The 13,150-nt window shown below is 32.3% G+C and overlaps 1 protein-coding gene across 1 annotated transcript; it reads left to right on the top strand.

The window, feature by feature from the left end:
• The first annotated feature begins 3,832 nt into the window (after nucleotides 1–3,832).
• HESO1 (Nucleotidyltransferase family protein) lies at nucleotides 3,833–9,293 on the top strand. The gene is made up of 9 exons (XM_039034387.2): nucleotides 3,833–4,245; nucleotides 4,688–4,832; nucleotides 4,988–5,152; nucleotides 5,624–5,802; nucleotides 5,892–5,987; nucleotides 6,226–6,295; nucleotides 7,027–7,148; nucleotides 8,109–8,219; nucleotides 8,344–9,293. The coding sequence occupies exons 2-9, from the start codon at nucleotides 4,697–4,699 to the stop codon at nucleotides 8,851–8,853; spliced, it is 1,389 nt and encodes a 462-aa protein (XP_038890315.1). The 5' UTR covers nucleotides 3,833–4,245; nucleotides 4,688–4,696; the 3' UTR covers nucleotides 8,854–9,293.
• The last annotated feature ends 3,857 nt before the right edge of the window (nucleotides 9,294–13,150 follow it).

Here is a 13,150-nt window from a genome sequence, read left to right as displayed (position 1 = left end):
ATTTATTAAGGTTCACGTATGTAGTTGAAGAGTTTTTGTTGAACCTAGTCAATTATGTGAAAAGTCTGTCCTTTCAAGTTGTCTTTTCAATTAGTATAAATACCTATGTACTTTGGTCATTTGAACAAGACTTTGAATTTGAATGAAATTTCTTTAGAGTTTATTCTCTCAAGCTTTATGTTTTTTCTTTGTATTCTTGTGTTTAGAATACATATTTTAGGACTTTCAATCTAGTTTGATCAATTAGATTGTGGAAAGTTCAAAATCTTGAAGTTAGGAACAAGTTCTCCTTTCTTCTTGATCATCGATCAATCTTCCAAGCCTAAATCTGTTTAGCTTCTTGGGGTTGCTTACCGATTAGTTAATCGGGATTATTCTTATTATTGTTGTGCGGGTTCACCTAGAATAAGAGGAATTCTCAAACGTGATTGAGGTAGTTCCCTTTATCATTTGGTATCAGAGCATTGGCTCTAGACAAATTATATTCTTTCTCATTTTTCGTTCTATCTTTATTTTCTTCATCTAATTCTCATTCTATCTATCTTTTCTTGTTTTCCTTTCCATGCTATCTTCTTTCATCCATTTTCATTTTTTCTTGTGTCTCTTTATCTTCTCATTTATTTTTCCTACTTCATACATTAAGCTTGTTGAAAAAAAAGTTTGTGAAAAAAAGAAAAGAAAAGTGTCTTGTTGTTTTCTTGTGACCTTTCATCTTCTTTTATTTCCTTCATATTTCAGTATACTTGTTGGAAAAATTAGAAAAAGAAAATGTCTTTGCATCTTTCCATTATTTTTTTAGAAAAAAATTTCGAGATTTTGTAACTTTTCGAAATCTAGGCTATATTGGAATTTATTGCATGATTCTCATAAGAATAATATAGGATTTGCTGAAGTTTGAGATACTAGAAGTCTTATGATATGTCTCATCGAAGAAGAAATTGTCATGCCAACAATGATGATAATTTTTGGAAGAATGTTAGAGAAAGTTTGGTCGAGTTGTACCAGACCATTGATTACATAGGCCAATTGAATGAAACGTTGAAGTTGCAAAGCTAGCAAGAAAGAATCATGCCGCGCGAGCCATTAAAAATCAAGAAGATAGTCCATTGCTAGAAATTGATCACCCAATTCCAAATGATGGAGTTCATCCACAAGTCAAAAAGGAAGATTCCAACTGTGATGATGTTGAGATGAAAGTGAGTGATCTCAAAGTTTGGGAGAGGAGTCAACATGTGAAGTAGTTAAGGAGGGAGAGAAGCTATCTGAAGTATGTGTTGGGAATGATATCATAACAAACTTTCTTGAGGAAGTAAGGATTAGAGAAAAGTGAGATAAGTAAGGATAATATGGAGATTAAGAAAATAGAGAAAAGTGAGATATTAGTGACCAAAAAAAAAAAAAGAAGAGAGTGTGATTAAGAGTGGAAGTGAAGAAAAATATTCATGTGAGAAAAATCATGAGAGTAGTTTTCCAACTAACGTTCCTTCATATTTTTTTTCCTTTTGTTTCATATGCTGCATTGAAGACACGATGGGAGATGATCAAGTTTAGAAATTTTCACTAAAGACAATTGGGCTGGAGTGTGATACAAAGAAATTTCACATTTTATTTTGGAGACGAGCCTCTCAAAATTCTTTCCAAAGTTCGAGAAGATGATTGCAAAGTTGCGTTACAAGGTCATCTAAGATTCGAGGACGAATTTTCTCGAAGACGGGGAGAATGATAAGCAAATAATTGGCAATAATTAGGAGTTAGAGCATTAAAAGATATGCTTCCAAGTTAAACTTCTAAATATGAAGAGTTGCAACCCTTCAAGAATCAAAGCTACCAAAAGTCATAATGAATCTGGAAATTCAGATTCATCCACATATTTAATACTTGATATATTAATTTATTTCAATGTATTTACATTTATTAAGGTTCATGTATGTAGTTGAAGAGTTTTTGTTGAACTTAGTCAATTAAGTGAAAAGTTATGTCCTTTCAAGTTGTCTTTTTAATTAGTATAAATACCTATGTATTTTGGTCATTTGAACAAAACATTGAATTTGAATGAAATTTCCTAAAGTTTATTCTCTCAAGTTTTATGCTTTTTCTTTGTATTCTTGTGCTTAGAATGCATGTTTTAAGACTTTCAATCTAGTTTGATCAATTAGATTGTGGAAAGTTCGAAATTTTGAAGTTAAGAACAAGTTCTCTTTTCTTCTTGATCCTTGATCAATCTTCCAAGCCTAAATCTGTTTAGCTTCTTGGGGTTGCTTACCAATTAGTTAATTGGGATTATTCTTATTATTATTATGGGGTTCACCTAGAATAAGGAGAGTTCTCGAACGTAATTGAGGTAGTTCCCTTTATCAACCGACCAATGAGTTGTAATACCATATTAGATAATATATGATAGTCCATGTGAGGTTCCTTGATTGTCTGATTTTTTTGTACAGAATCAAATAAAACCAAGTTATCCACTGGTTTCAATTTGATTTTTTAATATAAAATTAGACATCTTTATTTGTAATTGGAGAAAATAAAAAATAAGTAGAATCAATCAATTTTTTTTTATTGAAAAATCAATTAAAATCGAATCGAACCAAGGATATTTATATCCTTAAAGAACTATATCCATAGCCCTAGGTCCTCTTTAATATTTTAATTATTATAATGCATGGATTATTTAGTAGCAGACCAAAATTTGATTTAAAAAAGTAAAAAAAAAATGTCCAATATAATTGGAAACAAGAATGAAGAATTGACAAAAAAAAAAAAAAAAAAGGGCCACATTTTGAGAACCAAACCTATAATAAAGCGAATCAAATAAAGTCGATCTATTGGTTATGTATTTTTTAGATATTGATTTGATTTCTATTTTTATAAAATCGATTGGTTTGATTTGAATCTTAATTGGCTTTAAAATAAAAAAAATAAAAAACCTTACACCCTAATATAAAGTATAAATAAATCATGCGTTAGTACAAAATAAGATGAAAATAGAATTAATTACCTAAGGATGAAATATTCAAGTTTGGGTGAATCCAAATTGTGTAAAATACTCAATATTTATTTAATAAATATGACTAGTATTATTATTTCTTGTTTAGTATCACAATCGTCAAGAATCGTGAATAAGAGATCGAATCTTTGACGATGAGAGAAGACGTATATATCAATTACTACAAACCTAAGCTCATTCTGAGAACTATAACTGATCTATAGTTTATAGATATATTATTAAACATATCTTGAACGTTTGTTTACGATGGGATCTAGTTTTTAATTTCTTTACTAAACACAACTAAGACTTTGATGAATAATTTATTTTCAAATTGCTTATCTACCATTTATAGGAGTAAGTATAGTTCAACGATAAATTGACATGTACACCTCTCTTAAGGTGTAATGTTCAAATTAAAAAAAAAAAAAAAAAAATTGCCTATCAACTAACTCTAAACAGGTTAGAGAAAAAACATAATTTTTTTAAAACTAAAAGAAAAACTGATTGAGATTTTTTTATTTAATATAAATTTTTAGTATAAAAAGAGATTTTCTTAATGATGACCTAAATTTAGTTTCATTAATGTCAAAGGACTCGAATTTTTAAAACAACAAAAATTAACTTTTTACTTATGTCATACAAGAATTAACTAATGCTAATTTGTCTATTCACGATTGTGATCTCATCCATTACGAAATGATGATCATACTAATTTCACTCGAGAATGTAAAATTTTAATAGTGGACAAGAATTTATATTTTTATATAAAAAATATGATACATCGTAAAATAAGTTCAGGTAATGGATGCAAACTCAAATACAGATGGTCTAGAATTTAAGATTGGTTTTCATTGTTTTCCATTTGGATGAATACATAAAAGAAAGAAATAAAGGAATAATAAATTTGACAAAGCAGCAGCCTTTTGCCACGCCCTTCCCAAAATCCCAAACCCCATCAACAGAAAATCAACCGACGATTACAATACTTACGATTTTCAGTTCTTATACCTTCCATGACTCGACGTTGACCTCTCCTTATACCCCCACAAACCAAAATACTAACGAAAACCCTTCTCCCTAAGCAAAGCTTTTTCTCGTACTGACGGTTTTCAACTTCATTTGACTATTAAAGAAAGTGGGCAAGCTCATCTTCAATGGCTGTATTGGAAAACCACGCCCATAAGACCATCAAAGTTCTCTAGAGGGGTTGGGCTTCTTCAGCTTCCTCGTCTTCGATTCTTACTTTCTGGCTTCGGGTAATCGTTTTGTTTCTGATGACCATGTCTTTAATTCCACTTAATTTCTGAGTTCTGATAGAAATTTAATCAGGTTTTTAACTTGAAATGGGTTTTTTCTATCTTAATTGGTTAGTGTGTTGTGTTTGAGGTTGTGGGGTTTTTAGTTGTAGATGGTTTATTCCTCTGTTAGCTTAACTTTAAGGGTGTTTTTCTTTGAATTTGTTAAGTTATGTTTGCTTGTTTCGGAATGTGACTCTGATTTTGATCAAAAAAAAGAGAAGACCCATGTTGAAGTTCTTGATGTAGACACTAAATTATGTAGAGAACGATGAGGTGAAGTGCTATTTCATAATGCTTTTAAGTCCTCGAGATTGACATTTTGCTGAACTTTTACTTGGTCTGATTCTTTTGCATATTGTTTCTTGTTGAAATATTGAGATTGTGTCCTGTCTTTACATAGAGACTCAAAATGAATGGTTACTTACTGGATCGTGTCATGAAGGATGTACTTCGTGTGGTTGAACCGTTGCAAGATGATTGGGCAGCACGATTTCAAGTCATCAATGAGTTGCGGGATGTTGTGCAATCTATTGAAAGTCTTCGAGGTTTTGCTTGTGTTCTTCAGATTTATTTATTTATTTATTTTTGTTTATAACCTTTTATAAAATCATAGAAAGGATTGTTGAATCAACAGCATGGCCTTGTGAATTGAGGTTGATAGTTTTTATTATATGACATTTTGGTTAATGGGTCAAAGCAGGTGCAACAATTGAGCCATTTGGATCCTTTGTATCTAACCTGTTTTCGCGGTGGGGAGACTTGGATCTCTCTGTTCAATTGCACAATGGTTCTTATATTTCAACTGCTGGGAAGAAGCATAAGCAGAGTTTGCTGAAAGATATCCAAAAAGCATTGAGGAAAAAAGGTACTCTTCGACTAAATGCATCTTTCCTTTTCCCTCAGCGTAGTTTGCTTAACTTAGGATCTGGTAAGATGTCACTAGGAAAGTTTAGATTAACCTAGTATTTCTCGACACTATAAAGTAGTTTTTCCTTTACTATATAGAGTTTCCAAGTAATTGACAGGAATCAAAATTGAGGTTGATTTCCTGGCCTGGACATTGGAAGACCTAAATGAAATTATGAAACTGTATGAATGTAGGTTCAAATATGTGTCACATATCTGCATTCAATTTAATGAATATTTGTTGTTGTTGTTGTTTTTTTTTTTTTTTTTAATAATTATTTATTTAAATGATAGAATTGTATTAGCCACCTTGCTATAGGATTGGCCTGCCTAGTTATTATCGGATTACTGTGTCGTGAGTGTTGGTTGTGAGGGAGGATTGCTCTCTTTTGGATTTTGGTTTCTTATTCCTTGGAATTTCCTTTTGCAGGTGGATGGTACAAGCTACAATTAATTCCTCATGCTAGAGTACCTATTTTGAAGATCGAACATATTCAGCACAAGATTTCCTGTGATATTTCCATTGATAATCTTGTGGGCCAAATGAAGTCTAAAATTTTGTTGTGGCTTAATGATATAGATGGGCGCTTCCATGATATGGTTTTGCTTGTACGTTCTATTAGTTTAGCATTGTCAAACTTGTCAATTCTCTTTGCAAGAAGTGCTTCAATGTAATTATCCTCTCTAGCTTTGTGTAGGTCAAAGAATGGGCAAAAGCACATGACATCAACAATTCAAAACAGGGAACTTTCAATTCATACTCTCTCAGTTTACTTGTGATATTTCATTTTCAGGTGGTTTTTCTTCCAATGCTGTTCTGTCAAATGTTAATATCTACCACGATATACTTGAATCCATTCTTTGTGCCCTTCTTGAGTGATCTTTTATTTCTGCCCTTTTTTCCTCAACAGCTTAATTGATGTGAAACCAAGATAGAATCTTTACTGTACAATTTATTTGTCCAATTTTTATATTACCATGTGTTGACTTTGATTTCTATAATCCCAATATTCATTATTAAGTTTTCTGCAGACATGCTCACCAGCCATCTTACCTCCACTTAAAGACATATACCCAGGAAATGTTGCCGATAATCTCAAAGGTACATTTGCTTTTAATTTGTTGTCTGGTGCAGCCTTTTAAAAGGCCCACCGAGGCACCAAGGCACCTGCCTAGGCCCAAGGGCGGCCTCCTCAATGAAGTGCCTCAGTGCCTTAAGGCGTACTTCCTACTTTTCTTTCTTCTTTTTATTAAAGAAAAAAATTCTAACTTGTAATGAAGAAACACAATAATACTCTTAAAAGATATTATTTCCCAACTGTCTCGAATAAAAGCTATTTTTTCTTTAGTTTTCATCATCTTATTATTCCTCATACTATTTTTCTTCATATATAAAAAAAATCGTGTACATTTTTCTATTAAGCCATGTAATAAAGAAGTGCTTGTTCTTTCTATTTTTTTTTTTCTCCTCTTAAGCTGAGCAGGGCTCTTGCACTTTATTTGTCCTTGAGTTTTAAAAGACACTGGTCAGGTGCATTCTTACTTTCTTAGAAGGGTTTTAGATTGCAACAATGGGGAATAATTATGAACATTGGAAGGGGTTTTCTTTTTCTTAAAGGTTAGGGGTGAAAATTAAAGATGTCATTAATGTCTTTGCCGTTTTAGCTATGCTAAGGTTAATTATGGACCTGAGACTTACGCAAATGCATATGCAACTCAAAGGAGTACTTAGTGGTGTTGTACGTAAAGAGAAAAATGAGATCATCAATAAATCCGAAGTATTAGTTTGTGAATTGAAATACAAAATAATGTGACATGTATGCATTGAAGCAGGTGTGAGGGCTGAGGTCGAGAGCAAAATTGCAAGGACATGTGCTACCAACATAGCCAGGTTCAAATCGAGAACCATCAACAGAAGTTCGTTGTCCGAACTTTTTGTTTCATTCCTTGTAAAGGTAATATTTTAGTTAAATTATAGTTCTTATACTATGTTGGTTCTAATATTTTTTGCCCCGGTACTTTCTCTTGTTTGATTTTTTGTCCCGATATTTTTGTAAAATTATCAATTTGGGCATCTAGTTATCGCTTATAAGTTATATCTAGATATATGGCCAATACTAAATGTAATGCGAGACCCCATGAAATAAAATACATTGGATATATTTTTTATATGGTTGTAAATAGAACAAAAATGTTGTGGTTACTCCATGTTAGCTCACTTTTATGCTCGTTTCTTTGGCATCAATTTTACAACTATCAATTAGAGATTGGAGTACATGGATAAAATACAGGGTAAAAAACGGATCAATATTTAGAATAAACTGAGGGTTATAAAAAGAAATTACTTGATTCACTAAACTCAGAAATTAGTTCTACAAATATTCCTTCTAAACAAATGCCCATAAAGAGTAAAGAAGATGAGTTATTTCATATGCTCGTGAAACCTATCTATATCTTTCCAGCCAATGAGTTCACAATCGCCTGTCATTATCAATTCCAAATAAACTTCAGGCATGTTTAGGAGTGATTATGAAATAGTTAAAATCACTTTGTCCAGTTTATAACCTCTCCAAAACATGTTTTAAATCTTTCAAAATCTACTTTGGGAAAGTTGCATTTAAAAGTGTAGAACCAAATATTAAATTGATTTTGAATGATTTAGAGTATATTTCGGAGTAATTTTGAATACGACAAAAGAGATTTTAATTATTTCAAAATTGGTCCCAAACATGCTCATGCTCTTATCCTCCCTACCCACCAAAGTTTAAACAAGATTATTTATGCATCAAATCTTCTTCGTAATAATAGGCACCTGATTTTGTGATGACGACTGGCTTGCTATTTATGTTTCTTGTGTCTATAACAATCACAATCTTCTTCTTTCTCATAGTCATAGTCATTGTTCTGTCTTTCAGTTTTCAGATATAAGTTCAAAAGCATCAGAACTGGGAATTTGTCCATACACAGGTCAATGGTTGGAAATAGAAAGCAATATGAGATGGTTACCAAAAACATATGCAATATTTGTAATCTCTCTTTCCTCTCTTTATGTCATATCATGCTTGCCATATGCACAAGATGGTATTTCTTTTTGCCTCTTCTCTGATATTGTGATTGTGGCCGGGCGTTGGGATGGTTGGATGTGGACAGGTTGAAGATCCATTTGAGCAACCAGAAAATACAGCCAGGGCTATTAACGCGAGGCAATTGGCGAGGATTTCTGAAGCATTTTGGATGACTCATTTGAGGCTCACCTCAGTTCATCAGAATCAAAGTTTAATCCTAAATGATTTAGCCCGACCTCAAATATCGCAATTTATCATTAACCCATCTGGATCTTCTAGTGCCCCAGCATTTAATATAGGAAATCACCCCCCAATTCGTCCACAGGTTCACCAAGCCAGTGTTACGCAGCCCCGTCCATGGATTCAACATCAGTTCCAGAACAATGTTCCCAGGTTCAATATGGGAAACTTCCCCCATATCAGTCCACAGGCTCCTCACACTGGAACTACGCAGTCTCGCCCACCTGTTAAACACAAAACACCGAAAACAAAACGTACGGTAAGTAATCCTAATGGTTTGAAAGCCGGGGAGCCCTCAAATCCCTCAAAGATTTATAATGGTCAAGGCCAGCAAAAGTGGAGACCAAGATCTTAGAGACAGGTGTATTGTGAACAGAACACTGAACTTCACTGTTTGACTTTTGCTTTTGTACACATAATTGGCTAAGAAGGCTGAATGCTCCCCACTTGACCATTATCTGTTACAATATCTCTCTCGCTGCATTGTTTGTGATCACACAACTGGGGGTTGAGGTCACTCAAACCATTATTTTGGGTCAGCAGATCATGTTTCTCTGCCGCTACTGTAATTCTTACTTGAGAGACCATTGCTTGTGATAGTCTATACCATTTTTCTGTTGATCTCTCTTCTTCCCCTCCCATGATGTTAAAAACTGAGTTTGAGTGAAGGGGGTATTGTATTTATAGCAGCGTGGCATTTGAATTCATGAGTTGAACAACCTCAGTGAATGGCTTGTCTTTGGTACATACAATCCTGTTGAGAAAATTATAATAATATTGTGATTTTTAAAACTATTTATAATTTTTTTTTAAAAAAAAAAATTTAGGTTTTCAGAGTTGAGAAAACTTGACAAAAGAGGTCGAGTCTTCAAAATTCAACAAACTTAAGTCGAGTTTTGAAGACTCGACCTCTATTTTTTATTTATTTTTCATTATGTTATTTTAATATTTTATTTTCCGTTATGTTATCTTGATATTTCAACTTCCTTTTTTATTTTATTATTTAGTATATTCCACTTCACATTTTATTTTATTATTTTTTAAATCATCTTCTTAACTTAACTCTAAAAAGAACAAATTAAAAAAAATAATATCTCATAAAAATAATAAAGTGTAAATTAAAATATCTCATTTATATAAAAATAATTACAAAAATCAATGTGTCCTACAAGGCGGACGTTGTCGATTTCGAGCTGGTTGTCGTCGTCGACTTCGAACTTGAGCAAACTTGAGGTTGCTCTGGTTTTTCTTAACTCTAAAAAGAACAAATTAAAAAAAAAATAATATCCCATAAAAATAATAAAGTGTAAATTAAAATATCTCATTATATAAAAATAATTACAAAAATCAATGTGTCCTACAAGGCGGACGTTGTCGATTTCGAGCTGGTTGTCGTCATCGACTTCGAACTTGAACTTGAGCAAACTTGAGGTTGCTCTGGTTCTTCTTGATGTTGCTTTGGTATCTCTGTAGGCACTTCATAATATAAATATTCATTATGCTCTTCACGACTCCGACCATGTCCATGCACGTATAAAGACGATGGACCAGCCTCTGAGTCATAATATCCTAAACCAAATGCTGACATCATCATCATCAGACTAACATAAACTCTTCCACATTATGGGCAATCTCATCGAACTCATCTTCTTCTCGAACAGATCATATAGGCATATCGTACATATAATGTATCTCCTCCATATAGCTTTGGTTGTCATTGCATATAGCAAGAACCTGGTTCGGATCATTCGCTATATCATGGAGTCTACTATTGTTCAATCTTTGTGATGACTCACAGCCAAATGTGCAACTTTTTTGGACCAATCTCCGGTCCTTAAGTCAATATCATGCCGTAGAGGTTCAATATTACAAAGCGATGGGACATTCTGCTGAAAACCGAATTGTCTCATCACCCTGTCAGGAAGATGTCACTCACCAATGTGAAAACATATAAGAGGACTTATCTCCGCCATATGTTTTGACCATTTGTACAGAAATTGGGCAAGGTGTGCATAATAAGTTTGTAGGGCTCCCAAATAATCTAAAACACAAAATATTGTATTGAAAACATAACAAATACAATAAAAATGTGTATAAAATAATCAATTTGGTTCAGTATTAATGTGCCTGATGAAGCAGATCAAACATGTATATGTACTGACTGACTACATGTGTGGCTATCCTAATCACACAAAATTTGTCTCTCCAACTAAATTTTTAAATTGATAATTTAGATTTTGAATTAACTAGATCAGTCATATACAAATTAAATTGAATTAAAATAACATACCGAGAACCGTAGCTCGTTCAACTAACTGAGTGTCATTTATATTTGTAACTGTGGAGCCATTATTGGAAATCGCTCCCAAGCCCATAGTTGCAGAAGTATGAGAGGCCCAATTATCTCACGAACTTCAAGTCTTGTTGCTTTGCACAATTGTCTATACAACCATGCCAAACATGCTCCACCCCACGAATACCGTCCCGCATCATAGAGGTTAGCTAACAGTGGTAGGAACATCAAGTGAACAAAATGACTTGATTTGTCGAAAAACAGACTTGCACCCATCATTTGTAATATATATGCTCGTGCATATCTCGTCTGCTTCATCTGTGAGCTCACGGAACTATGTCCCTAACCATATCAAACTCAACCTTGATCATGACCACTCACCATCAACAAGTAACCCCAACAATACTTCTATGTCTTGTAGAGTGATAGTGCACTCTCCAATAGACATATGAAATGTATACGTCTCAGGTCACCATCTCTTGACCAAGGTTGTGATCAGATGCCAATCTAACTGAATAAATCTCAATCTGGCAACTCCATAAAATCCAGATGTATGGAGTAGCGGTAGTATTCGAGGGTGGAGTGGGATAGTGGGACAACTGCCTCTCATGTAAGATACGATCTTGCCATACAATATATGATCGACGAATAGATTGGTCATACAAAACATTGGATCAATAGGTCTTGATTTAAAGCCATGATCTAAAAGAAAAAAAAAAATATTTATTTCTCAATTAAATAGTGTACAACTTAATTAAAAGAATAATGTAAAATTTTATAAATTATAATAAAAAAAATTAAATATACAATAAAAGTATCATCTACACTTAATTAAATATACATGAAAAAATTATTTATTTCTCAATCCTTAACTGTCTGGAGCCCGTCTTAGTATCAAAGGGCACTTCCTTCGATTATTGCCTAACTGATTACAATTCATCTCGTTATGATAACGTGAACTTTTTGGTCTACTAAGTTTTCTCAACAAAATGGATCAGCATGTAAGACACACATATTAGAATGCGTGATCTAGTAATCTTCATGCGGTACAGGTTAAAATTGAGGAGAGTAACATTCAACATACGTTGACAATTTATAGTAGTCCTCAATAAAATCTTCGTAGTTCATGTTAAAATGTGAGCAAACTACCATAAAATGCAAGCATGGAATGACTTGCCACTTGTTACATGAATAGTATTGCTCGGGCCTGTTTAGCCTTAATATTTGAATATTTCCTCTATTAGCATTGAGACTATGATGTCCGGTCTTCACATAAAACACACCTTCATATCAGTCGTGTGACTGTACTTCATGTTTACTAGATCTTGCAGTCCATTTATTAATTTTTTCGTGTGCGTATCTGAATTTTGACTCCACTTAGCATTATAACTATGCTTGAAACAAATTGTTAATAACACACACACATATATAAAATAATGTTACTGGGTGTATTTACATTCTTTTCTCGAAATAATTTACGCACGTGAGGAATGTTATTTGAGCAAAAGTATTTATAGACAACATTCGAGCTCCATCAATAGCATCAATCATATCCAACCCTATCCTATTTACATTTACATACAAATGCACTAAATTCGGGAGTGACATCGCGATTGAGAACATATGGAATGACATAAACCTTAGTGATCCTGATGGTTCTAGATTAGGATGTCTATATATTATGTCTAACTGATTTGTTCCAATTTCTACACTAAGTGACATCCCATCCATTTCAATGAATTGTTCAAATACAATTCCACTGTTCACATTTATGCTAAAACCCCCACTTGATGCTGGTCGTAATCAACTCTATCAATACCATCAATCATATTACCATTTGTAAACAACATAAATCCCAAACATTTGTCCGCCATTTTCTATAAAAAAAAAAAAAAAAAACAAACAAACAACACATTACTAATTGTTATACTAATTATCAAACTTAAACAAAAACAAATCACAATAAGAAATATAAGAAATATATTTAAAAAAATCACAATAAGATAAACTTTTTAAAATTATTTTTAAACATAATAATAAATTAAACTTTTTAAAACTATTTTTTCAAAGTTAATACTAAAAAAATCAAATATCATAAAAAATATATTTAAAAAAATCACAATAATTTTGTATTAAACTAAAAATATTAAAGTTTTTAAACTATAAACATCAACTTTTTAAACATAAACAATAAGGAAAACTTTTTAAAACTATTTTTTCAAATTTAATACTAAAAAATATAATAAAATATTATAAGAAATATATTATAAAAATAACAATAATTTTGTATTAAACTAAAAATATTAAAGTTCTTAAACTATAAACTAAGGTAAACTTTTTAAAACTATTTTTTCAAATT

Source organism: Benincasa hispida, chromosome 7, assembly GCF_027475165.1.
Source record: "Benincasa hispida cultivar pf3 chromosome 7, pf3_genome.v1.1, whole genome shotgun sequence".
Taxonomy (NCBI): Eukaryota; Viridiplantae; Streptophyta; class Magnoliopsida; order Cucurbitales; family Cucurbitaceae; genus Benincasa; species Benincasa hispida.
The sequence above is the reverse complement of the archived record's forward strand: the minus strand, read 5'-3'. Positions and strand labels throughout refer to the sequence as shown.

Excerpts from the sequence above, each read along its gene's own strand:
- HESO1 (XM_039034387.2), top strand. The coding sequence starts at position 4,697 with ATGAATGGTTACTTACTGGATCGTGTCATGAAGGATGTACTTCGTGTG. Across the intron at positions 4,833-4,987 it reads ATCTATTGAAAGTCTTCGAG|GTGCAACAATTGAGCCATTT; the intron begins GTTTTGCTTGTG and ends GGGTCAAAGCAG. Across the intron at positions 5,988-6,225 it reads TTGTGATATTTCATTTTCAG|ACATGCTCACCAGCCATCTT; the intron begins GTGGTTTTTCTT and ends AGTTTTCTGCAG.